Source organism: Micromonas commoda, chromosome 11, assembly GCF_000090985.2.
Source record: "Micromonas commoda chromosome 11, complete sequence".
Taxonomy (NCBI): domain Eukaryota; kingdom Viridiplantae; phylum Chlorophyta; class Mamiellophyceae; order Mamiellales; family Mamiellaceae; genus Micromonas; species Micromonas commoda.
The window spans coordinates 892,588-917,273 of NC_013048.1; the positions used below are offsets into that span (position 1 = coordinate 892,588).

At 67.1% G+C, this 24,686-nt stretch overlaps 8 protein-coding genes across 8 annotated transcripts; 4 read left to right on the plus strand and 4 right to left on the minus strand.

Annotated features, from left to right (window-relative positions):
• Window positions 1-99: 99 nt before the first annotated feature.
• Window positions 100-3,435, minus strand: MICPUN_103195 (predicted protein; the record flags this gene model as incomplete). Its single annotated transcript, XM_002505266.1, has 3 exons — window positions 100-3,021; window positions 3,181-3,270; window positions 3,388-3,435. 3 exons carry the CDS (start codon window positions 3,433-3,435, stop codon window positions 100-102), a joined length of 3,060 nt encoding a protein of 1,019 aa, XP_002505312.1.
• An 824-nt stretch (window positions 3,436-4,259) lies between these two features.
• MICPUN_103196 (predicted protein) lies at window positions 4,260-8,987 on the plus strand (the record flags this gene model as incomplete). The annotated part of the gene is made up of 1 exon (XM_002504973.1): window positions 4,260-8,987. One exon carries the CDS (start codon window positions 4,260-4,262, stop codon window positions 8,985-8,987), a length of 4,728 nt encoding a protein of 1,575 aa, XP_002505019.1.
• Window positions 8,988-9,263: 276 nt separating this feature from the next.
• Window positions 9,264-10,086, plus strand: MICPUN_106287 (predicted protein; the record flags this gene model as incomplete). Its single annotated transcript, XM_002504974.1, has 2 exons — window positions 9,264-9,288; window positions 9,712-10,086. Coding segments are annotated over 2 exons (399 nt in total), but the record flags the coding sequence as incomplete, so codon positions are not given.
• Window positions 10,087-13,916: 3,830 nt separating this feature from the next.
• On the minus strand, window positions 13,917-14,808 carry MICPUN_75663 (predicted protein; the record flags this gene model as incomplete). Its single annotated transcript, XM_002505267.1, has 1 exon — window positions 13,917-14,808. A coding segment is annotated over one exon (892 nt), but the record flags the coding sequence as incomplete, so codon positions are not given.
• Window positions 14,809-15,315: 507 nt separating this feature from the next.
• MICPUN_103198 (predicted protein) lies at window positions 15,316-19,014 on the plus strand (the record flags this gene model as incomplete). Its single annotated transcript, XM_002504975.1, has 1 exon — window positions 15,316-19,014. One exon carries the CDS (start codon window positions 15,316-15,318, stop codon window positions 19,009-19,011), a length of 3,696 nt encoding a protein of 1,231 aa, XP_002505021.1. The 3' UTR covers window positions 19,012-19,014.
• Window positions 19,015-19,068: 54 nt separating this feature from the next.
• MICPUN_109199 (predicted protein) lies at window positions 19,069-19,879 on the minus strand. Its single transcript, XM_002505268.1, has one exon. It carries the CDS (start codon window positions 19,871-19,873, stop codon window positions 19,535-19,537), a length of 339 nt encoding a protein of 112 aa, XP_002505314.1. The 5' UTR covers window positions 19,874-19,879; the 3' UTR covers window positions 19,069-19,534.
• Window positions 19,880-20,123: 244 nt separating this feature from the next.
• MICPUN_62707 (predicted protein) lies at window positions 20,124-22,895 on the minus strand (the record flags this gene model as incomplete). The annotated part of the gene is made up of 3 exons (XM_002505269.1): window positions 20,124-21,539; window positions 21,868-22,509; window positions 22,749-22,895. The coding sequence occupies 3 exons, from the start codon at window positions 22,893-22,895 to the stop codon at window positions 20,124-20,126; spliced, it is 2,205 nt and encodes a 734-aa protein (XP_002505315.1).
• A 592-nt stretch (window positions 22,896-23,487) lies between these two features.
• MICPUN_109200 (predicted protein) lies at window positions 23,488-24,523 on the plus strand. Its single transcript, XM_002504976.1, has 3 exons — window positions 23,488-23,753; window positions 23,900-24,040; window positions 24,183-24,523. Exons 1-3 carry the CDS (start codon window positions 23,595-23,597, stop codon window positions 24,285-24,287), a joined length of 405 nt encoding a protein of 134 aa, XP_002505022.1. The 5' UTR covers window positions 23,488-23,594; the 3' UTR covers window positions 24,288-24,523.
• The last annotated feature ends 163 nt before the right edge of the window (window positions 24,524-24,686 follow it).

Genomic DNA, 24,686 nt, shown 5'->3' on the forward strand with positions numbered 1-24,686 from the left:
CCACGGGATTTCGCGCCTTCGCTCATCCCTCGACTTCTGAACCAAGTCTCGTGCGCAGAACGCGCAGACATGAGAGGCTGCGAGTTGGAAAAAAAACGCTCACGCCTTCATGATCGAGATGAGGATGTCAGCCGCAGATTGGTCCTTGGGACCTTGCTTGGGCTGCCCGCTCCTCGGTTTCTTGGTGAGGGGCGCGCCTGGGATCAACGAGCCTTTCTTGTTCGTGCCGTTGCCCCGCGCGCCTCCATTGCCGCCGCCTCCCCGTCCTCCGTGGTGGTGTCCGTCCACCTCCCCCCCGTCGCTCTGGCCCGGCTGACCCGTCATCATCGAATCCGATCCCGCGTCGTCGATGTCTTCGGTCTTGCCGTCGGCACTCTTGCGACCGCCACCCGCACCGCGCTTGGTGCCCTTACCCCTCTTACCCTTGGCGTTGTTGTTCACGTTGTTGTTCGCGTTGTTACCCTTCTTGTCATCACGAGCGCCCGACTTGCCGTCGTCGTCGCCGCCCCGCGTTGACCTCCCCGCGTTGACCCCCGCGTTGACCTCCGCGGCGGGAGACTTGCCCCCGCCTCCGCCCCCGGGGCCCAGGTTGAGCGCGGGCGGGTTCGGCCCCTGCGAGCCCGATCCAGGGTACGCCGGGTGCGGGAACATGGCGCCCGGCGGCTGGGGCACCGGAAAGTGGTAGTGGTGCCTCGCCGCCATCGCTCCGTGGGGACCCGGCGCCGCTCCGTGGTGAGCGTGCGATGGCCCGCCGATGACCTGCGTCACCTCCTCGCCCCGCGGCGGCTGCTGATGTCCCGCGTGGAACCAGTCGACGGGAACGTGGGGCCAGTTGGTCCACCCTAAACCCGCGACTCCTCCCGGCGGCGGCTTCGGCTGCGGCGGGCCCATGCTCCCTGGGGCGCACGCTCCCTGTGTCGCGGCGGCGGCGGCGGCGTGAGCGTACTGCTGAGAGTACCACGCGACCCACTGGTCGTGGTAGTACCTGTGCTCGTGCTGCTGCTGCTGGTGGTGCAGCGACTGCAGCGAGCGCTGGCGGGACGCGTGATACGCCGCCTGGACCTGCGCGTGGTGCACCGCGGCGGCGGCTTGATGCTGCTGCTGGTGATGCGAGGGGGGCGCGGCGTTATCCCCCGGTCGGTGGTCGCCGCCCCCCTCCTCGCGCCATGGTCGGGTAGCCAACGCGTACGCTCGCTGCTGCTGCAAAGACTGCTCGTCGAAAGCCTTCCGCGCCGCCTGCTTGATGACAGTCTGGTGCGCCATGGCGGAGAAGATGGCCGCAAAGGGGCCTCCATCCGCCGCGCCGGGTCCGGCTTTTCCGTCGTTGGCGCTGTTCGGGTCTGAGACGTTGGCATCCGCCGCGCAACGCGGCGCCGCCTGAGCTCCGCCCTCCTCCGCTTCGTCGCGGGGGGCAGCCTCGGGGGCAGCCGCGGCGCGAGCGCTCCTCGCTCGCCGCGCGCCGTCGCCTCGTGAATCCTTCTTCGCTCGTTCCTCCTCCTCTTCGCGAGAATCCTTCCGGGATGAATCTCGTTCAATCTTGTCAACCTCCGGCGAGATCGTCGCGCGCTTGTTCTTGTTCTTGTTCGCGTCGCCGCCGCCGCCGCGCGGGCTGCGTCGCCCCTTCAGGATGGGTCGCCTCGGGCCCTTGTCGCCGTCGGACACGTCCGATCCGCCGGACCCCGACCCCTGCCCGCTCCCGCCGCCCCCGCCCGAGCCGTGCCCGCTGCCGTCGCCGGGCTCCGGGCCGCTCCCCTTGGATCCCTGCCCGCTGCCGTCGTCGCCGCTGCCGCCCTCGCTGCCGCCGCCGCTGCCCTGCCCGCTGCCGTCGCCGCTGCCGGCGCCGCTGCCCTGCTCCGACTTATTGAGCTTGAGCTCCTTGCTCTGGTCCGAGTCGGGAGATTTGGACTTTTTGCGTCTGCACGCGGCGTCTTGCTCCGACTTGAAGTCGACGCCGTCTTGTTTCGTTATGGAGCAGATGATGTCGGATTGCACGCGAACCACGCGGTGCAAGTCCAGCAGCTGGCGTTCGTACGTACCCTGCTGACGCAACAGCATCGTCTGAACCTCCGCGAAGGTTCGCTCGCCGAGCAGAGACTTGGTACGCGTCGCGAGGGGGTTGTGCGCCGACGCGGGGACCGCCGCGGCGCTCGACTGGACGTGCACGAGGTTGGAGCCGTGCGCGAGGTTGGAGCCGCGAGGTTCAACCGCGGCGTCTTCCGCCCCCCGGGTCGGGGCCCCGTTCGTCGTCGCGTCGCCACCGCCGTTCGTCCTCGCACCGTTCGGCGCCGTGCCTCCCGAGGGTTCCTTCTTCTCCTCCGCCGAACCCTGCGCCGCCGACGCCTCGACGAGAAAGCCGGAAGGGGGTTTCGGCGGTTGGATCGTCGCGTGCGGAGCGTAGGATACCCCGGGTACGTTTGGATATCCCACGGGTGCCTGGCGGGTCCACGGCGCGGCCGGCCGGCCCGTGACCGGGTACCCGCCCGGGTAGGCAGCCGCGTGTACGTAGAGGGCCATCCCGGGTGGCGCCGCGCGTCCGTACGAGTCGAACGTCGTCTCCGACGCTCCAGAGCCGCCGCCGAGCGAGCCCCCGAGGGAGCCACCCCCGCCCCCCGCGCCGCCGAGCGAGCCCCCGAGGGAGCCACCCCCGCCCCCCGCGCCGCCGCTCAGGACGTTCCCTCCGCTGCTTCCGCTCCCGGCGGCGCCGTGCGTCGGGTCGGGTTGGGGGGGTTCGTTCGCGAGGCGCGGGCCCCACGGTCGCTTCGCGTCCACCGCGAGCGGCGGCGGCGCCGGCGGCGCGACGAGGCCACCCGCCCCCGCCCCCGCGCCCGCCAGCTGCACGAGCTGCGCCGGCGGCTGGACGCGGTGCGCGGGCGGCCACCTCGGCCACTCCGCGCCCGGACCGAGCGATCCCGCGCCTCCTCCGTACACGCCGTAGGGTGCGAACATCGGGGGCACGCCGGGATGGGGAGTCGCGACGAAGGGAGCCCGGAACGCGGCGTGCGCGCCAGGCTGAGTCAACGCCTGTGTACGGGGAAAAAAGGAAAAAGCGTAAAAAGCGTCAGCAGCAGGGAGCAGCGGTGGCATCAGATGGGAGGGAACGTCAACTCTCCCGGGTTCGGAATTCGCCTTCGCGGTGGGCGCGTGAGGGCGTAAACGCGGCGCGGTAAGACGTAGGCGTACCTGCTGTGTAAGTATATTACCCCCCTCCCCGTATTGCCCGGCCGCGTGCGTCGCGCTCGGCGCGGCGGCAACCTCGTTCAACAGCGCCATCTGCGGGGAAAAAAGAGCAGGGCAACGTGAGCGTTGTTCGGGCTCAAACGGAAGGAAAGGTAACTCCGCATTGGGCGCGATACGACGTCGTCCATGTGAGGTTTTGAGCCCGCTCACCTTGTTCCTCGGCGCACCCAGGGCACTCTTAGAGTCTGTGCCCGTCATCGTGTCGTTCGCGTGCGATCTCCGGCTCGCGTGCCTCCTCAAGGATGCGCCCCCTTGCGGGAAAAAGCCCTCGGACCCCGCCAGAGCCCGGGCTTTTTGTTGGAAAGCGCCCGGGCCCCGCCCCCTTGGTTTTTACGACCCTCCCTACGAACCAAGGGGGGGGCACCGCTCTCTTTTGGGTCGCGTAAGAGAGCTAACGCGTTTTACCGTTCGAACACGCGCCGCGCGAACCGACAAACACGGTCGCACGGCGTGCGCGTCGAAGGTGTCCGGGCCGGGGATTCCTCGGAAGGAACAAAAAGGCTTCGGTGCACTTTTTGCTAGCCAAAAATCTCGGTTCGGTGTCCTCCCAAGCCAAAATATCTAGCGCCGCTGGGTTGGGCCTAGGAAAACTTAGTGTCTGGAAAACCTAATTTGGAGATCTTCCAAGAGTCAATAGCCCGTGCAATAAATTGGATGAACTTCGAATCGTGAATAGAAAAATTGCGCGGCCGAGCAGTCCCAGCCAGGTGCACGTTTTCATGTGAGATTCACCTCGCCAGGCACCGTGCACGGCTGGAAACGCATGTTTGTGATTTGGAAATCTTCGGAGCGCGCGCGAAAAAACCTCGGGTTCACGAAGGGTCGCTTTCCTTGCGAGCGACGCGAGTTTGCCATTTGGCTGTGGGCTGCCGAGCACTGGCCGAGCGGGACCTGCGGGAGCAAATTGTGGTCGCGTTTTTGAACTTGAAGCTGGTGCCGACCCGGCGCTTCTGCAGCGTTTGGCAGCTCAGCAAACCCGACGGACCCGCTGACACCATCGCGGGTCCCCGGGGATCGGCGCGATGTACGACCCCGGGCGGCAATCGTCGGGCGGTAGCAAGATGCACCCGGGCGCGCAGCTGTCGCGACGCGAGCGCGCGGCGATGGAGCGGATGTTAGCGTTGGAGCACGGGGGCGCACCGCCCATCGCCATGCCTCCGCCCGAGCTCCTGCCCAGGCGACCGCCGTCCTTCGTCGATCCCACCCCGCGTGAGCCCCCCGCGGTGGTACCGACGGTGACGCGACGCGATCCGGCGTCGAACCCGGGTCACGCGCTCCGCTCGGCCGCGATGCCGCGCCATCATCGCGACGACGACGACGACGAGCTGAACGACGCGGTCGCGCTGGCGCTGCGGGGCGCGGACGCCGAGGCCGAGCTCAGGTGGCTTCGCACCGAACGCGACGCCCTGCGCGCGCAGGTCGCTCACTGGCGCGACGCGTCGGAGCGCCACGAGCGCGCCCTCGCCGAGCGCGACACGCACACGCGGCAGAGGCTGCGCAAGCTCGGCCTGTGGAGGCTCATGGGCCGGCTCGGGCTGGACGCGCAGACGAATCCGCGTTCGCGGCTCGCGCTCGCGCAGTGGCTTCACGCGTGCCGCGAGCGACTGAGACGCACGGGGAGGGGCGGTCTGGAGGTATCGGCGCCGTCGCCCGCGGCGCTCGGCGTCCACCGGCGCGTCACCGGCGCGTCACCGGGTCGCAAGCTCGGAGGACGTCCCGAGGACGACGCGAGAGCTCCCCGACCGATCGACGACTTCCCGGACTCGGACTCGGACGACGGCGAGCCCGGGCCGCACAGGTGGCGGGACCCGGGGCCGGAGCACACGAAGCGACGCATCGAGGCGCGTTATAACGGCCGGAGAAACGGCCGTTCGGCGGACGCGAACAGCCTGTGGAGCGAGTCCGACTCGGAGCTAAACGAAGGAGGATCCGTGGGAGGTGACGATTCCGAGTCTGTCTTGTCCTACAGCACGCTGGCGTCGACCGTGAGGACGGGCGCGAACCCGTTCGACGACGACGACGACGACGAGGGAGGCGACGCGGACGCCGTCCACGGGGGAGTCGCGACACAGCTGGCGGCGGCGGCGGCGGCGGGCGCGAATTCGTCAAAGAAAAAGCTCGGGTACCGCACGGTGGCGACGGCGGCGCGCGGGTTGCGCGCCGCGGACCTCGCCAGACTGGCCAACCAGCGCGCTCCGCCCGGGGCGTCCACCGCGGCGGTCCTGGAGTGGCGGTCCAAGGCGGCCGCCGCCGCGGAGGAGCTCAGGGCGCTCCAGCAACGCGCGAAGAAGGACGCGGATGCGCGGCGGGAACTCGAAGACGAACTGCGAACGACGCGGGACGCGACCCGGTCGGAACGAACCAAAGGGCGCGAACAGGAGGAGACGCTGCAACGGGAGATCGACGCCCTGCGTGCGAGGGTCAGGGACAAGGAGCGCGAGTGGTCACACCGGCTGGGCACGGAGTCCGCCGCGAGGGCGCAGGCGGAGGGGGAACTTCGCGCGGCGCAAGCCTCCGCGCGGACGAACTCGGCTACCGAATCCGCCGCCGTCGCCGTCGCCGTCGCCGAGAGCAAGGCGCGCGAGGCGGCGCTCGCCGCGGAGGTGGAGGCGCTCCGCGCTGCTGTCGACGTGCACCAGCGGGAGTGGAGGGAGAAGGTGGAGCGCCAGGAGCGACTCGCGGCGGAGGCGAACCGAGCTCGCGACGTGGCCGAGTTTGAGCTTCGCGCGATGCAGGAATCCGCCAGAGCGGAAGCCCGCGCGAGGGAGAGCGCGGGGGACGCCGCCGCCGCCGCCACGCGCCGCGAGATGCAACTCGCGGACGACATCTCCAAGCTGCGCGCCGAGTCCGACGCGCTCGCGAATTCGTTGCGCGATAAGCTCGCCGCGGAGAAGGAGGCTCGCGACACGCTGGAAAGTTCCTTTCGGGAGTTGCAGGCGAGCGCGCGTGCGGACGCGGCGGACCGCGACGCGTCGCACGCCGCGCGCATCGAGGAGATGCGCGCGCACGCGGACGCTCTCACCGCGGACCTCGCGCGCGCGAGGTCCGACGCGGCGGCGGCGGAGCTATTATTCCGCGAAGCGCAAAACACGGTTCGCGCCGAGGCTTCCGACGCCCTCGAAGCCGCGAGGCGCCGCGAACAGACCCTGGAGACGCAGGTGCAGGCCCTGAGGGACCTCGCCGCTGACGCCGAGGCGGACGCGACGGACCGGGTTCGACGCGAACGCGCGCGGGTCGAGGCTGAGGCTGAGGCTAGAACTCGCGCGGAACTCGAGCGGCTGAGAAGTCAAGCGAACGCGGCGGAGGCGGAGCTTCGCGAGCTTCGCGATACCGTTCGAACTTCCGACGCGGCGCTGGACGCCGAGCGCCGCGAACGCCGCGAGGCGCTGGACGCCGAGATCAAGCGCGTCGTCTCGTTGGCGCAGGCGAAGGAGCGGGAGCTGGAGGCGCGCGCGGCGCAGCTGGCACAGACGGCACAGCTGGCGCAGACGGCTAGGGACGCGGCCGAGTCGGAGCTGCGGGAGTCGCAGGCGACGGCGCGGGCGGAGCGCGAGGCGCGGGAGGCGGCGCAGTCGGCGGCGTCGGCCAAGGCGGAGGAGGATCGAGCGCGCGCCGAGGAGGCGTCGCGTGACGCGATCGGGGCGCTGAGGGCGCGCGCGGCGGACGTCGAGGAGGAGCTCCGCCGAAGGCTGGCGGAGGCGGAGGGCGCGCGGGATCGCGCCGAAGGGGAGATTCGAAGTCTCCAGGCGTCCGTGCGCGACCACGCGGACGCGCTCAAGTCGCTGAGGGACGCCGGCGAGGAGGAGACCGCGAGGGCGGCGGCGAAGGCGGCGAGGATCGAGCGCGAGGCGAACGAGCGACGCGAGGCGCATCTCACCGCTGAGATTGACCGGCTGCGTCGGGACGCAGAGGAAAAGGAACGCGAATGGGCCGCCAAGGCGGACGCCGCGCGCGCCGCCGCCGACGACGCCGAGGCGCGCCTCCGCGACGTCCAGACCACCGCGAGGGCGCAGGCGGCGCAGACGGCGGCGCGCGGCGCGGAGGAACTCGAAAAGGTTGCCGCGTCGGCGAGGATCGCCGCTTCGACGGCGGCGGACGCCATCGCCGCCAAGGAACGAGAACTCGCCGAAGCCGTCGCCGCCGCCGACGCCGCGAGGGCAGCCGCCGCGAGCCGCGATGAAGACGTGCGCAGGTACCAGCGCATCACCCGGGAGGCTGAGGAGGCCGAGGCTGGCGCCAACGCGCGGCTGCGGGAGGAGGCACAAAAGCTGCGGGAGGAAGCCGATCGGAGGGAACGAGAGCTCGACGCGGCTCTCAAAGCGGAGGCGGACGCGAGGGCGCAGGCGGAGGGTGCGCTTCGCGAGGCGCAGGCGAGCGCGCGCGGGGACCGCGCGGAGCTCGAGGCGGCGCTCCGGCAGGCGCAGGCGTCGTCCAGGCGCGAGTCCGCCGCTCGCGACGCCGCGTTGAAGGCTTTGGAGGACAAGGAGAGGGAGTTGGTGGACCTGAGGGCGCTGAAGGAAGCCGTGGCGGAGGAGCGCGCGGCGCTCGAGGCGAGCCTAAGGGACTCGCAGGCGACGACGCGTCGGGAGAAGGAGGCGTGGGAGGCTACCGTGGAGTCGTTGAGGCGCAAGGAGCAGGAGCTGGCGCTCGAACGAACCAACGCGACGTCGGAGCTCGAGCGAGAGCGACGCGAGCGCGAACGAGCCGAGTCGGAGCTTCGGAAAATGTCAGACACACAACGCGAGGCTTCCGACGAGCTCACGCGGTTCCAACGCGAGCTCATGGACAAGGAACGCGCGCTGGAGGAGCTCAGGCGATTGAAAGAGGAGGCGAACGAGGCGAAGGAGGCGTGGTCGTCGCGACTCGCCGACGAGGCGCGTTTAAGGGAAGGCGCCGAGACCCAACTCAGGGAGTTGCAGATTAGCGCGAGGGAGGAGAGGAACGCGTGGGAGGCGCAAGCCGCCGCGGAGGCCGCGGACAGGCGCCGGGCGCTCGAGGAGGAACGCGCCAACGTGAGCGCGCTCGAAGAGAAGCTCGCGGTGCTCGCCGCGACGAGGGCGAAAAACTCCGACTCGGGCGGCGGCGACGAAGCGCTCCTCGCTCGACTGGAGGAGAAGGAACGAGCGTTGGCGCGCGCGGAGGCTCGCATGGCTCGCATGGCGAAGGACCTGGCGGAGGCGGAGGAGGAACTGGAAGAACGCGACGCCGCCGCGGACCGCGAGCGGCGCGCCGCCGGGGGGGGACGCCCGCCACTCGCGCTTCCCGCGCGCTCCTCCGCGGAGCCCGGAGCGATCGCCGCGGACCAGCCCCGGCTACCGCCGCCGCCGACGGCGGTTGCGCATCATCGCCCGCCCTCGAGAGCGGGCGGCGGCTCAGACGACGGACGCGGCGTCCATCCCGTCTTTTCGCGCGTGCGCAACAACCGACACGGCGAGGTGGAGGACATGCTCGCATCCGGCGCCGTCGATCCCGACATCAGGGACAACCACGGCAACACCATCCTCGCCGTCGCCACGCAAAACAACCGCAAGCGCATCGTCAAGGCGGCGGTCCGAGCCGGGGTGCCCCTGGACGCGCAGAACGGTCAAGGTCAGAGCGCGATGCACTTCGCGTACGCGTACGGGTACCACGAGCTGGCGGAATACCTGATTCGAAAGGGGGCGAACCCGATGGTGACCAACGTGCACGGCTTGCGGCCGGACGAGGGGCTGAGCCCCGATCGGTTGGTCGGGGGTAACGCCAACCACTGAAAAGCGAGCGCCAAAAACGTGGGGGAAAAAGCGGGGAAAACGCCGAAAATCGTATGGCGGACGGTTCGAGACGCGTCGGTGAAATAGGAAAATAAAACGCTCCAAAACGTAAATAGACCTCGTACGATGGAAATGGGCAGCGGGAAGCACTGAGGGAAGATCCGCTCGAAAAAATGCAGAGTTGTGATTGGCCGAAAGCAGAGCGGATCGGCTAACCTGGCTCGGAAATCCGCCTGATAAGCGCCGAGACGGCGCGCGTGCGACGCCATTACCGCACTCGAAACAACAACTCCGTCGTAAGGTGCGTCCGTCCTCATCACGCCTTCGAACTTCGATCGCCCCCGACGCCCCGCCCGCGCGTTTCCGCCGCGCGGGGCGGCCGTCCGATGGCCCGGAGAGGGTTAACAGTTGTCGTTTTCTGACGGGGATCGGGGCGGAGAGAGATCATCGACGCCGCGCGCGCCGCGGTCGGAGCCGATCCGTCCGCGCGCCTCACCTCGAGGTCCCCGTCGCGCGCGATCCACCGGCGATCGTCCCGCGTCTCCGCGCGACGGACGATCGCCGCGTGTTCCCGCGCGCGCGACCGTCGCGATCGAACCCCGCCCGAGCCCGTCCGGATTTCAACAACGAGGAATCCAATCCAATCTCCCCCCGCGAATGCGCCGAGCCGCTCGAGCAAACCTTCAACTGACCACGTCCCCCAAATGTCCTCGCGACTCACCAGACAAAAACAAAGGATGTCCGCCATGTCCCAGTCCCTCGTTCAGACCCGCGTCGTCGCCAAGGCGCCCGTCGCCAAGGCTCAGGCTCGCCGCGCCGTCGTCGCGTCGGCGTCCCCCGCGGAGGGCCGCCGCGTCGCCCTCGTCGGCCTCACCGCCGCCGCGATGGCCACCGCGCGCTCCGCGTTCGCCATCACCATCCCCTCCCAGGCGTCCGGCATGGGCATCGGCCGCGAGAACGGCAAGCCCCAGCGCTCGTCCAACGCGTCCATGGAGGCGTACACCCTGGAGGGGGGCACCAAGAAGACGGGCCACTCGCCCAAGGAGAAGTTCGGTACCCTCGCGGCGGTGCGCGCGCAGGCGGAGGCCGAGGCGGCGAGGTCCGCGACTCCCGTCGTCGCCAAGAAGAAGTAAAGGGGAACCCTTCGATATATCCGACGTAAATCCTCGGGGCGACGCGATCGTTCGACGAGCGCGAGACTTTTCGCGGATGACGAGTTCAATCGCCGGATGACGAGTTCGTTTGTGGGAGGTTTGTTTGTGGCGGTGGGTTCGTGTTAGGGGCCGCGTGCGTGCGTGACGCGGTGTTTGTAATGTCGAGACGCGACGTTGTCAATGTAAGACGAGCCCGGCGCGCGCCGGGTCTCTCGTTCCCCTTCCCGCCTTTGGATCGATCGGACGCCGGCGCGACCGAGATGATACGACGGCGGATCGATCGGTCCGACCCTGATTCACTGTGGGTGCGCGCGGGCTGGTTCGAGATGGGGGGGGGCCGGTCCCCGCATCGCGCGACGCGCTTCGTGCTCGCGGCGATGGTCCCGATGGCCGTGTTCGCGGCGTGGTCCGCGATGGACGGCGCCTCGTTCCCGCGGTTAACGACGCCGTACGACGCGGTGCCGACGGCGGACGGGGCGCGCGTCACGTCGGGATCGGGCACGTCCCGCCCGGCGTTGGCGGACGGGTCGCCGTCGGTGAACGTCGCGAGAGCCCCGGTGCCGACGTCGTCGCCTTCGCCGCCGCCTCCGCGTCCCCCGCCGAGCGCGCCGGCGTCTCGCCCGGGTCCGCCCGCCGACCGCGACGCACGGGACGACGACGACGACGACGACGCTTCGTTGGGGGAGGCATCGTCTGGGGAGGAGGAGCGTCGCGCCGGGAGCGGCCGGCCGCCCGCGCACGTCGCCGCGGGATGCGCCGCGGGCGACTGGCCGGCGAACTACCAGAAGCTCACGCGCGCGTCCCAAACGCACGCCGCCCTCGATGCCTCCCCGCGAGAGCGGCGATACTTCGATCGCGCGCTCGCGTCGTGCGGGTGCGACGCCGCCGTGTCCCAGTGCCCCGACTTTGCCGCGCGGTACCTCGAGTACGCCAGGTACCACAGGCGCGTGACGGACGGGGATCCGACGGTGTCCCCCGGCGCCAGGATCCTCGTCGTTCAGAACGCGTGGCGCACGTACGGCTTCGGGCACATGGCCCCAGCCGCCGCGGGATGGATCCTGTGGGGCATGGCGTCCGGATTCGTGGTGTACTTTGACAACGACTCGAGCGAGTGGAACTGGCTCGACTACTTCCGAGCGTACCTCCCGCCCGGGGACGACTCCGTCGTCGACGGGCTCGACGTGCGGTGGTCTCCTGCTCGGGCGGCGGCGATGGAGGCGAGGAAACGGACGTGGTTCATGGACCAAGACGAAGCCGCGTTCGACCTCGAGGAGTTCAACTGGGACGACGTCGCCGCGTGCGCCGGGACGGGGGGGAACTGCACCGAGGTGGGCGCGTGCCAGCGCGTCGGGATGGAGAGCGGCGAGGAGTGTTCAGCGGCGCGTGCGTTTGGGTCGTGCGCGGTGGGCACGAGGGACGTGTGGGAGTGCGACGGGTGCAACGCGTGCTTGATGCACGCGTTGAAAACGCGGCGGCGAGTGAGAATCGTCGCCAACTCGCTGCGGGTGCCAATCTTCGACGAGACCCGGCGCGAAATGCGGGAATTTTCCAGAAGCTTCTGGACGGAACCCGCGGCCTGGTCGTCGGAGATACACGCGTACAAGCAGGGCCCGGACGTGGTGCGAGAGTTTTTGGAGAACCGCGAGCGGAGCCACTGGTGCAGGACGTGCGCGATGGCGCTTTCGCTTCGACCCGACGTTTCGCTCAAATTCTGGCGCGAACTGGCGCGTTCCGACACGGCGTTCGCGCGGCGCATGTACGTCCTCAAGGCGAGGAGCGGGTACCCGGAGGCGGCGTCGTGCTTCCCCGATGACACACGCGCCACGGACGCGTGCGTCGACGAGACGTGGGCGCACCCGCCCTGCGCCGAGTTCACCGCGCAGTGGCACATCAAAAACAAGGCGCCGGACCAAGGTTTTAAATCCGGCTACCTCACGCCCACGAACGCCGTGCGACGTCTCATCGACGCCATGAACGACGACGAAAACGGTCTCAACGGCTTCGACGAGTCGTGGTTCGAAGGTGCCGACAAACCCGCTCCTATAAAGGTCGTCGTGCACGTCCTCACAGACGCTCCCGCGCTCCAGGACTTTCTCGCGTCGCGGTGAGTTTATTTTATTCTTTGTATGGACAATTAGATTGACGTGGTTTTTTTTTAACAGGTTCCCCGACGCCGTCCGCGTCACCCGCGGCCGGGGTACCGACCCGACGAACAACATTCGGCGGGACCAGGACTTTGGCACGGAATCGAGCCGCAAGATCGCGATCGACATGTACGTCCAGGCGTGGGCGGACGGCGAGTGCGAGCTCGGGCCGAGCGCGTACTACGCGACCGGTGAGTTTATTTTAATTTTTGTACGGGCAATTAGACTGACGTGTTTTTTTTTTCAGGCGCCGAGCTGGCGTCAATCGCTCGGTACCCGCAGGGGTATAAGAGAGTCGGCGACGCGCCCGCGGCACCGACGCGGTGGGATTCGGAGTGGTACGGCTCGAACGCGACGACGCGGGCGGCGCTGAGGGACGCGGCGTGCGCGGGGGGGGAGGCGATTAAAGTGCGTTCCACGGCGAGCGGCGCTCGGTTGCGGCGGGAAGGCGGCGAGGAGGAGGAGGACGAGGTGGACGACACAGCTGGCGGGGGGATCGTTCGCGACGGGGGACCTCCGTCGGAGGTGGACGAGGAGAAGGCGAGGCGGTTGGGCGCGCGGTGCGCGGGTGCCTCCGCGTCGTTCGAGCCCGTCGCGACGGTCCAACACCGTCCGCCGCTCGCGGTGGTGGACGAGCTGGCCAGGCTGGGCGTCCTCGCCGCGAACAAATCCGTGATCGAGATGAACACCCTGCACGGGGATCTCGCGGCGTGCGCGGCGTCCGTCGCCGGGCGCGTGGAGGTGTCCTTGCCGAGGGACAACGAACCCGGCACGCCCTCGAGGCGCGTGTGCAGGGGGATGCGCCGGCGCGGGCTGAGGGTCACCTGCGGGACTTTGGCGATGATGAACCCGTTTGAGATTCCCAACGTCGACGTGTACATGGCTCGCGCGGGAGGAGGCGACGGCGCGGACTCGTGCGCGAAGAGCACGGGTTGGCACAAGCTGCTGGAGCAGCTCCGCGTGAAGCTGACGCGGCGGCTGGGGGGCGCGGACGTGCCGGAGGAGCCCGCGGATGGAGACTTTGTTCGCGCGCTGAGGGGCAAGACGGCGGCCATCGTCGCGGCGGACGGGACGGAAGCCGAGGCGGCGAGGCGGACGGTGGTAGACGCTGGGTGGACGGGCTGGAACGAGACGGATGTGGCGTGGACGGAAGGGGACGCGAGCGGCACGGCGACGGTGTTCCTGCTGCCGATGGATAGTCCCGGGGTGAGGAGCGCGGCGTGCTGATTTTAGCTCGAGTCATCGACTCGGGTTCGATTGATCGGGTTGTGTGTATTCGATTGATCGACGCTATCGCCTCGCGCGCTTGGACTGACCGCTTTTTGCCTCTATGGTCTGATCCTTCCCATCCGGTGCGGAACTGTCGGCCTGTTCCTGATTCTTGAATCCGAGCTCATTCTTCACGATCTTTCCTTTCTTGATGATCACCTTGATGTTTTCGGGGTCCATCAACAGCCTCGGGTCCTTGGTAACGTCGCCTTTGACCACCAGCAGGTCCGCCCTGCAACCGAGGTAGGTTGTAGGGTAGGTCCCGCAATCTGGCGGAATCTGCGCATCAGTGCTACCGATGTCATACCCCCAGATCATGTAATTGGGATAGCGCACGAGCGACTTGAGCAAATCCGAGTTGCTCACTCCAGCTCGCAGGTGCAGGTCGATTCCGTGCGCCTGCCACTTGTGCATGTCTCCGAGCAGGTCGCTTCCGTAACACACACGCACGTTATGGTCAATCGCTTGCTTTACTGTTCTCTGCCCCTCCTCCACTAAATTGCCAACCTTGTCGACAAGCTCCTGAGGCATACCCCCCGCCACGCCTTCCTTTGTCAGTCGATCGTACGTGATCAGCGTGGGGACTAAGAAGACATCTTTATCGTGCATCATCTGGAGAGTCTTCCCCTTTGCAAAGTTCCCGTGCTCGATGGATCGGACTCCACATCGCACAGCACGCTCTATGGCTTCGTCAGTGTACGCGTGGGCGGCGCAATATATTTTAGCGTTGTTCGCCTCTTCGACGATAGCCCTCAGTTCTTCTTCTGAAAATTGCAGGTTCTCCAACCTGTCCGTCGGGGATGCCACCCCCCCGGAGGCCATTATCTTGATGTGCGAGCACCCTTTCCTGACCTCGTCGCGCACGGCTTCGCGGCAAGCGGTGACGCCGTCGCACACTCGCCCAATCGTAAAATTGCAGCAACGACACGAACCGAAAGGGAGCTGATTCTCGGCTGCCGCTCGAAAGTCGCCGTGCCCTCCGGTTTGCGACAGCGCCTTTCCGCAGTAAATGATCCTCGGCCCTCTGAGGGTTCCCTCCTCCGTCGCTGCTGCCAAACCGTGATCAGCTCCGCCACAGTCTCGAACTGTCGTGAAGCCCCGCATGAGCATTCCTTCCAGGATGGGAACGGAACGGGCGTAGAGCAGGCTCGGGGTCATAAACGCGGGCTTGCGAAGGTCCGCGCTGGACGCGGTCACGTGGACGTGACTGTCGATCATGCCCGGCATCACCGACATCCCCTCGCAGTCAATCACGTCGAGCGGGCCCTCCGGTTTCTTAATCTCCCAGGGAACACATGGGTCAACATCGAGTTGGTGGATGATGCCCGTATCGTATCCCACGAGTAAAGGGAGTGATTCAAATGTAGGGTCGGCTGTTACGTGCAGGTGGAGCCACCGCCCGTTGACCAGGCGGCACCCCACCGTCTCGTTGGGCGCCATCGTCTGAAAATGCCATAACAACAAACATCGCGCAATAAAAATGAATATTTCGGCGAACCTGTGTATACCAGTGTGGGCACTTGCCTCGCGGAGAAATCGGGTGGAAAATGAATAAAGAAATTCTGACCCGTACTGGTAATCAGTTACGAAAATGCATCCTCCCTCCACGTGGAAAGGGACCCTTCGTCTGTGACGGGGACTTTTCACCTCCGACAATATCTGGTGGAGGTCTTCGCGATTACGGCCATTGGTTGGTAGAGGCGCCGTGGGTCGAGGCGGAGGATCGGATCTCGGGCGATCGCGATGGACATGCAGGGCGCGATGACCGCCGTGGAGCAGGCCGCGCAGGGCCTCGCCCTCCCCTCGCTCCGCGCCAACGCGGAGGCGACCCTCCTCGAGTTCAGGCGATCGCCCCACGCCCTGCCCGCGTGCCGCCACATCCTCGAGCACTCGCAGGTGACCGAGGCGCAGTTCCAGGCGGCGTCGACCCTGCGCGACGCCGCCCTGCGCGACTGGACCGCGCTCCCGCCGCAGGAGCGCAGCGGCCTCCGGCAGTTCTGCCTCGGCGCCCTGCTCCATCGCACCCCGCCGCCCGCGCCGGTGGTCGCCTCGCAGCTCATGAGCACCCTCGCGGTGATCCTCAAGCGCGCGTGGCTCGACGACGGCGTGGACCGCGGCGCGATGCTGTCGGAGGCCGAGGCCGCGGTGACGCAGGCATCCACCGCGGCCGCGCGGCGCATCGGCCTCCAGCTCTTCGCCGCGGTCATCTCCGAGTTCTCCCCAACCACCGCCTCCGCGATGCAGCTCCCGTGGGAATTCCACGAGAGGTGCCGCGCGTCCCTCGAGACCGAGTTTCTCGCGGGGCTGTTCGCGCACGGATCGCAGATCGCGCGATCCGTCGCGGAGAGCGGCGCGGCGCTCAACGCCACGGACGATAACGTGTGCGTCGCGTCGTTGAGGCTCATGTCCGCCGCGCTCGCGTGGGACTTCACGAGGGACGGAGCCGCCGGCGGCCCATTCGGCTTCATCCAACCCGAGGGACACCTTCGACCGGCGGGAAACGACCGCGACGGCGAAGCCGCGGACGCCGTACGCATCACCCCGGGCGTTGGGTGGAGGGAGACGCTCCTGGCGCCGGGCGCGATGGACTGGCTCTTCCGCCTCAACACCGCCGCCCACGCATCGTGCGCCCGGGCGGACGGGGCTTCATCACACGGCGCATCGGGATCGGGAGGAAACCCGAAGGTTGACGCGCTCGCAGGCGCCGCGAGGGGCGTCGTCGCGAGCCTCTGCGCCCTCAGCGGGGACGTGTTCCCGAGCGCGAGGGAGGAACCGGGAGGGGAGACGCGGCGGCGGCACTTCGCGGCCTGCGTACGGGCGCTCCGCGCGGTGCTCTTGCCGGCGAACGCGGCCGTCGCGCTCGCCGCGGCGGGATCGGCGACGGGGGAGGAAAACCTCGAGGACGGAGCGAGAGCGTTGTGCTCGCTCGCGGAGGTTCACCCGGTGGAGGATTTCGTCACCCCGCTGGGCGCCATGCCGGGTGGGTCCACGAACGACGCGGCGGACCCGGGCTCGAATGATCAGAACGCGCTGGGGATGCTCGGGGAGCTCACGCTGGCGCTCATCGCCGCGGGCGCGCTCCGGGGGGAACACGAGGGCGGCGCCATGGAAGAAAGTCTCCGGATGCTTCTGGACGCGTGGGGATCGTTGATCGGGCGAGTCGGTCAGTTCGGGTGCCCGCCCGAGCTCGCGAACGGCGCGGCGGCGGTGTTCCAGGCGTACCTTCACGGCGGTCTCGCCGCCGTCGCCGAGTCGGCGTACGACGACGACGACGGGCAGGAAGAAGAAGGCAAGGCGGGCGCCGCGGCGCTAGACGAGAGACTCTCCCTCATCGCCCCGATCGCGCGCGCCGCGCCCGACGCCACGCTGCCGCTGCTGCGCCAAGCTCTCGACGCGAAGAAGCGCGCGCTCGCCGCGACGACGGCTAACGGCGCCGACCCGACGACGGCGCTGGAGGAGCTGTGGTGGCTGGCGCGGCTCGTACCGCACGTCCTCGCCGACGCGTTCGACGGGGAGATCCCGCTGCCGCCGGATTCGCTCGCGGAGTGCCGCGCCCGGGCGACGCACGAGGAGCGCGAGTGTCCCGTGGACGCGCTCGCGGGCGAGTACGTGCAGTTGACGTGCCTGTGCCTGGACGAGAACGCGCGAAGGGCGCTGTCGCCGCGGCTGTTGGAGACGCTGACGTGGGGATCCGCCAGATGGACGGACACGTACCTGATGTCGGAGGACACCGGGGGGTCTCTTCACGCGGCGATCTTCGCGCACAACGCGCTGGGCGGCGGCGGTGAAGGAAGGGTGTACAGAGGCGCGAACAAGGCGAAGCCCGCCGCCTTCTCCGAGGCTGGAGGAGGCGCGAACGTGTTGGACGCGCTGTTGCGGGCGGCTTTCGTGTGCCTGACGGCGTGGCCGGGGGAGACGGGGGTGCAAAAGGCGGCGGCGTCGACCTTACTCCCCGCGCTCACCCGCCGGCGCGCGCTGTGCCGCACGTGCGTCAACCTCCCCGCGTGGAAGCAGGTCATGGACGCGGAGTCCGTCGCGTTGGCGCACTCCGCCGCCGTCGCCGGCGCCGTTCCCGGGCATCAGACGCTCCACTTTCCCCCGGAGATTCACCTCGGCCTGAGCGAAGCGTTGGGTCGCGCCGCGGAGGGCCTGAACGACGAGGCGCAGTCGCAGGAGTACATCGCGCGGGTCCTGACTCCCGTCGGGCAGGTCCTCAGCGCCGTCGCGGCGGCGCCGGGGGACATGAAGCATCCCGCGGGGGAGTCGAGAGCCATCGCGGTGATCCAGGCGCTGCGGGGGTCGGTTCGCGCGACTATCGCGCGATCGCAGGCGTCGGTGTTTTCCTTCTTTTCGCAATCGTTCGAGGCGCTCCTGGCGGTGCAACGCGCCGGGGCGCACAGCGCTCAGGTGAGCAAGCTGATACTGAAGCTCACCGAGGAGTTGGTGGCGAACCAGGCGTGTTTCCTGGGTCCCGCGCACGCGGGGGTGCTGTGCCGCCACTGCCTGCGGGTGGTGGAGGAGTACCGAGCGAGCGGACGGGGTAAGATCGGCGCCACGGAAGGTGGCTCGCGGTCGCTTCGCGCGGAACGCGTCAAGGAGTGCTACAAGGAGGTCAAGGCCATGCTACGCATGCTCACGCACGTCACCAACTCGGACAACGACGTCGAGGATGAGGAAACCGCGCGAGGGGATTCGCACCGCGGGTCCGTCCTCGCCGCCGCCGCCGCCGGCGCGGCGGCTTCGGAGGGTCGGGTCCGCGGCGGCGCGGGGGTGGCCACGAGCGGCGAGGCGCTCGCCAAGGTGGACGTCGCGCAGGTGGTCTTCATCGGGCTGAACACGGTCATCCCGCTCATCACCGACGAGCTCCTCACGTTTCCCAAGCTGTGCCACCAGTATTTCGCGCTCCTCGCGCACATGCTGGAGGCGTATCCCGCCAAGGTTGCCGCGCTGCCGCCCGACATGTTCAACTCGCTCATGGGAACGCTGGAGTTTGGGCTGAAGCACGCGGACGTGGAGGTGGCGCGCGAGTCCCTCGCCGCCGCGGGCGCCATGGGCTCCTTCCAGCACCACGCCTCAGTCGACGGACGCGCGGGACTCGGCGATCACAACTTTTTGTCGGCATCCTCGGGACAAGGTACCATCCTCGCGCGGCTCATGCGCACGACGCTGTCGCGGATGATCTTCGAGGACGCCGGCATGGACCTGGTGGACGCCGCCGCCGACGCGCTGCTCCCGCTGATGCTCGTCGAGCGCGCGGCGTTCGAGGGCGTCGCGGGGGAGCTGCTGGCCAAGCTGGAGGGTGACGCGGGTGCGCAGGCGAGGGTCGTCGGGGCGCTTCGAGAGCTCACTACGGGGAACGGTCTCACCGACAGGGTGGACAGGGCGAACAAGAGGCGGTTCAGGCGGAACATGTCCACGTTCCTGACCGAAACGCGGTCGTTCGTGCGACACAACTGATAGACTCGATGTGTTTGTTGACAGGGAAGGGCTTCGACGGGAGATGAGATGATGATTGTGAATGAGAGTCTCCAATTTTTTACAAGGGAGACTCGTCTCCACTCGCGAGCGGGAGGACGACGCGGCTACGATCCGCGCCCCCTCCTGTGTTAATGCCATTCGCTTTCTACGCAAAGAATCGGCCGCGTCGACGGTCGGGTTCCGTCACCCGACGCGCGCCGCGACCCCAAGACTCTAGTAGTCTTCCACCCCCGCGTTGCGTAAACGTAGCCAGCTGTGACCCAGTCCGAGCCCCTTATCCGGTAGGGTTTAGGGATTGGGTTCCAGGTCTGGCGCGGAATGCGCGCGTCGACGCCGTCGCGCACACACCAACCACCGTTGACACCGGCACATCTTCACAACTATGTAGCGAGGGAACTATCCGGCGCACGCGCGCTCACCCGTGAGCCTCGCATTCGCGTCACCGGCCGTCCCCCGCCCCCCCCTCCGTTCCGTTTTCTCCCCGCTAAGTAAGAAAAGAATCTTACTTGGCGGTGACGACCTCGCCGAGGGTGAACTTCTTGCTCTTGCTCATCGGGCGGCACTGCTTGATGTACACGACGTCGCCAACCTTGGCCGTGTTCTCCTCATCGTGCACGGCGAACTTCTTGCTCTTGTTGATGAGCTTGTGGTACCTGGGATGGGGCACCTTCCTGGACACGAGCACCGTCGCGGTCTTGGGCGTGGTGGAGACGACGGTTCCGAGGAGCTCCTGCGCGGCGTGCGCGGGAGTGGCCGCGACGACCTGGCGGCGCGCGACGGGCGCCTTGGCGGCAACGCGCGTGCCAACGACACCGGCGGAGAAAGTGAGAGCGGCGGACATCGTGCGAGAGTCGCGACGTTCAGAATGGCCGGGGACGGAACGCGGAGTCCTTTTTACTCGTCGCTGGATAAAGCCGTCGTCGACGTGGTCCGTCTGGTTGGCTCGAAGTCAAGCAGCTCGCGACCAGTTTGCCAGCAGTCGGGATACGCAATCGTGATTTAGAGATGCGACGAAACAATCAGCTACGTTTTGTATACACATGTGGGACCCTATTCCCGGTAAACTTACCGGTTAATTTGACCATTTTGGCTCACCGCTGCGAGTCGAACAGCCGCAGAGCCAGCATCGCCGCCGCCGCGCCACCCGCCGCCGCGAGGTACATCCTCATCCTCCCCTCCGACTCGTTCATCTTCACCGAGTTCGCGAGCGCGTCGATCTTCGCGGTGAGCATCATCTGCGACTGCATCAGCGAGTTGATCGTCGCCGCCTGCGCCTGCAGCTGCGCCGCGCCCTGATCGCCCATCGACGGCGATCCCATCGCGGACACGCTTCGCAGGTGCGCCTGCGCTATGTCGTCCACGCGCTGCGAGAGCATGTGCACGCGCGACTCGAGCGCCGCCACGTGCAGGGGCTCGAACACCCCGACGCCGCCGACGACAGCCTCCGGTCGGTACGGCGACGGCGACGTCGCGCGCGCCATGGCGGCGAAGCCGTATCCGCCCGACGCATCCTGATCGCTCCCGCCCGAGTGCTCGTTGGAGTCGTCGCCCCCGTCCCTCCCGTTCGCCGCGGAGTCGCCGTTGAAGGGGGCGCGTTCGCCGCCGTTGTTGAAGGGGAGGCGTTCGGTGCCGTTGGCGCCCAGCGCGCCGGACGAGAGCCGGGCTTGGGTTTTCGGTGTCGCGACGGGCGGGCGTCGACGCCCCTGCGACGACGGCGGCCTCGGCGAGTTGAGCACGGCGGCGGCGTCGGCGAAGACCTGATCCTGGCTGCCCCACTGGTCGCCGTTACCGTTACCGTTACCGCGTTCCGACCGGCGCTTGCGCACGGCGTCCTGCAGTCGCGTCACGCTCTCTTGCTTCGCGGCGCGCTCCTGCCTGCTGCGAATGGAACCCAGGCCGAATCCCGAGTTTGATCGCTCGAGGTGCGGGATGTCCATCGAGCTCCTGTTCGCCGCCATCACGAATTTGTCCTTCATCTCCTCGGTCAGGTTGCGCAGTTCCTCGGTCATCTCCTCGAGCTGCACCTGCTCGATGTAGCTGTGGGGCACGTAGGTCCCGTCGAGGCCCAGCTTGGTTCCCGCCTCCTCCACCGCCGCGCGAACCTTACCCTGGATCTGCGTGAACGACCTGTCCAAACCCTCGATCCAGTCGATCTTCACCTCGAGCATCTCGTCGCTGTACGACCTACTCCGGCGCTTCATGATGGCGCCAACCTCGTACCCCAAGGCCATGAGCCCGCCCAAGATGCGAACGCCCACCTCGAACTTGATCCGGGGCGAGATCATCACGTCCCCGTCGCACACAGTCTCTTCGAACATCAGCGTGTATCGCCCGTTGCGGTTGCGCATGCGAAGCCACGACGTGCACGTCTCGGGGTCCTCGTTCGGGGGTAGGAGGTAGATGTCGGTGGTCTCCTGCTCGGCGACGGAGGTGTAGTCGTCGGAAAGCACCGCGCGGACGTCATCCTCCTGCACGACTTTCGTGGATTTGAGGATATACGTGGGGTCCTGCGATTGATTTCGAGGTTGAGTTGATTCGCGGCGGGTAGGCGTCAGAGATTGGGCGCGGGCGGCGATTGTGCGACGAACGACCCGATGGGCTCGAGCCGTCCCAAGGGGAACGCGGATGGTCTCCTACGGTTTGTTGTCGTCATACGAGGGGCGGACCGGGCTGTTACCCCCGGGTCCGTGACTCCCCCCGTGGTACTGAAGATAACGCAGTAAATTGGCATTCACCGACCATCAAACGCGCTCCCCTCGGTCGGGCAAACATGATAAGTGTTTCGGGGGGAAATGCGAACGCGAAACGCGAGTAAACGGGCGCACGGGCACGAACCTGGAACCCCGCAAACGGGTTGAAACTGTTCACCACGCGCAGGTGCGCGCTTCGCAGGTCGGGCTCGATGAAAGCCTTGTACATCGGGTACACAGTCTCGGAGATTTGGTGGATGATGTCCTCGGGCTCCTGTCCGCTTCGGTCGATGTCGCGCATGACGCGCTTGACGAGATCGAAGTGCACGCCACCGCTGATGCTCACACGCAGGTCCTGCAGCGGCCTGAGCTTATCGCTGAGGGCGTAGATCCCCTCGATGATGATCACGTTTGACGGCGGGCACTCCTGCGTTCGGTATCCCACCCGCTTCGACTGCTTGAAATCGTAGATTGGCACCTCCACCGTCTTGCCCGCCTTCAGGTCCTCGAGGTTTCGGTTCAAGGTTTCGTAATCGGTCAGGCGCGGATCGTCGAAGTTGCCCTCCACGAGCATGCTCGCGTCGTTGTACATGTCCATCGTGAGGACGCAGACGCCGGGCATGAACTCCTGGATCTTTTGGCAGAAGACCGATTTGCCCGCGCCCGATGGCCCCGCGACGCCGACGAGGATCGGTCGGCCCTGGGAGTTAGACTTCAGGAGTTGGATCGCGCGGATGGTGAGGAAGAAACCCTTATCGAACGTGAGGTCATCCTCGAACCGTGCGATCTGTTGATCGAGAGGAGAGAGGGGGAGGATCGCGGTCAGGGGGCGAGATGAGAGCAAAACGCGGGCTTTTCGGAAGGAAGAGGGGCGGGAGCCGCCACGCGTCTCTCCGGCGGGCGGCGCGCTCGCGTGAGCCGCGCGAGGCGGATCCGTCGCGTCACAAGTCGCATCGAACGTGCGGGTTGGAATCCTCGCATCGAAAAAGGGGAGGAGGGGACGGAAAGAAATCGTAAGGGGCGGACCTCCTTGCGGGTGCCGCCGTCCGCGGTCTTGACGTCCACGAGCGCGAGCTGATCTTTGATGAGCTTTTTCGAGGACGATGATGACTCGCGCTGCGGGGGCTTCGGGGGCGTGCCCGCGGGCGACGGGGTGGAGACCTCGATCGTCATTCGCCGTGTGCGTGTCAGTCGGGCGGTCCCGAGCCGGGCAGACCCGCGGGCGACGGTGGTGTTGACGCGCCGCCGAGTCTGAGGAGCCGTGGGTGGGCACTTCCTTCCACAACTACAGGTTGAATACCAGCCGGTGACTGGAGTGGTGGGGGCGAGAGTTTCAAACCAAGCCGAAGCGGCGAAAGCGGCACGGGGCGTGTTGAATTTGTGGGCCCTTTCACAGGTTACTTTTGGCCAAAAAAAGGCGTTTTGGATATGGGCCCCATTTCCAGCTCACGAATATGATAACTTTTTCCAATCCATCTCCGTTTCGAGTTTTATGCGGCATAAGATCCAGGGTGAATCGACGTAGAGGCTGTTTCGATCCTCCGTGCCACGTATGACTGGTTTTCCGCGCGAGCTGGTTTGCTATCCAAGATCCCGCGGCCGTGGAGTCCAATGAAAATCATCGAACACACGTCAGCTCGAAAAACCACAAAAAATGACTCACGCTTTTGGGATTTGACGGAATCGTATGGCGCGCAGTTAGGGAATCGGACTTTTGTGGCCGTGAAAAGCGAGGAAACTCCGCGAAGCGCATCACTTTTACTTGCCAACCCCGAGCCTACGCACCCCGTAAGCTCACCCCTTTTGCATCCGTCGACCACGTAGTCGCACAACCCCCACCTTCTACAACCCCCAACAACTACTACAAGCCAGATGAGTGCCGTCGACGTCATCGCCCACGAGTCCCTCCCCCAGGACTCCACCTTCCACCTCGACGCGGGCATCGAGGACCCCGAGGAGTACATGGTGGTCCACGAGCTCCTCGGCCGCGGCCAGCTCCTCAACGCCTACGAGGCGAAGATGACCCACCAGGTGCGCACTCCCGTTCAATTCCATCTCGTCCCCGCCCGTTTTCGCCCCCGATGCCCCCGCGCGTCGGTCGCACGACGCTTGGCTTATCCCCTTCCGATCGCCATCTGACACACCCTTTCCGCTTTTTCTCCCGTTTTTCCCCGCAGCACGGCGTCGAGTTCGGCCACGGTATCCTCAACAAGGGAAAGGCGCAGAAGCGCGAGAAGAGGCCGCCGACCCAGATCGAGATCTTGGCGGCCCAGGAGAGGGAGAAACAGGAGAAGAAGGCGGCGCGCAAGGCGGCCAAGGTGAGCAACCCGACGGTTCCCGGACCCGCCCGTTCCCCCGATCGTCGCGTCCCGCACTGAAAAGATTACTTTTTTTTCCGCCTCTGCGACGCGGAATCCACTGACCGCACCCCGCCCCGCCCCACCGCCGACGACACGACAGGAGGCCAAGAAGGAGGAGCGCCTCGCTCGCGAGGAGTTCGCCCTCACCGGCGGCAACAAGAAGATGACGAAGAAGGAACGCAAGAGGCTCGAGTTGGATGAGTAGATGTGCCCGACGCGTCTCACCCAAGACGCGCCGCGACTCGTTGATTGGGTCGCGGCGGGCCATCACCCTCACGCCAAGATTGACTTCTCACGTTACCCGGCTTCGTCGGCTTCGACACGGTGTAGACCACGGTAGACTTAGTGTAGAACCAGCGACTGATGATTTTTTGTACCACCAACCTAGGTGTAGAACGGTGTAGCGATAGGAAACGATGTAACGAACCGTTTGATCGACGGAACCAACGGAACCAACGCGACGCCCGGACTCGCTCGCGCCCTCGGCGCCCCTCTCGACCCGCTGGAACGCGCGACGTCGGCGGTGGTTCGCGTCATCGACGGCGCCTTCGACACGCGCATCGCTCGCGGCGACCGTCGTGGCTCCGGCGCCGTGTGCGGTGGA

Excerpts from the sequence above, each read along its gene's own strand:
- MICPUN_109199 (XM_002505268.1), bottom strand. The coding sequence starts at position 19,873 with ATGTCCGCCGCTCTCACTTTCTCCGCCGGTGTCGTTGGCACGCGCGTT.
- MICPUN_109200 (XM_002504976.1), top strand. The coding sequence starts at position 23,595 with ATGAGTGCCGTCGACGTCATCGCCCACGAGTCCCTCCCCCAGGACTCC. Across the intron at positions 23,754-23,899 it reads AGGCGAAGATGACCCACCAG|CACGGCGTCGAGTTCGGCCA; the intron begins GTGCGCACTCCC and ends TTTTCCCCGCAG. Across the intron at positions 24,041-24,182 it reads CGGCGCGCAAGGCGGCCAAG|GAGGCCAAGAAGGAGGAGCG; the intron begins GTGAGCAACCCG and ends ACGACACGACAG.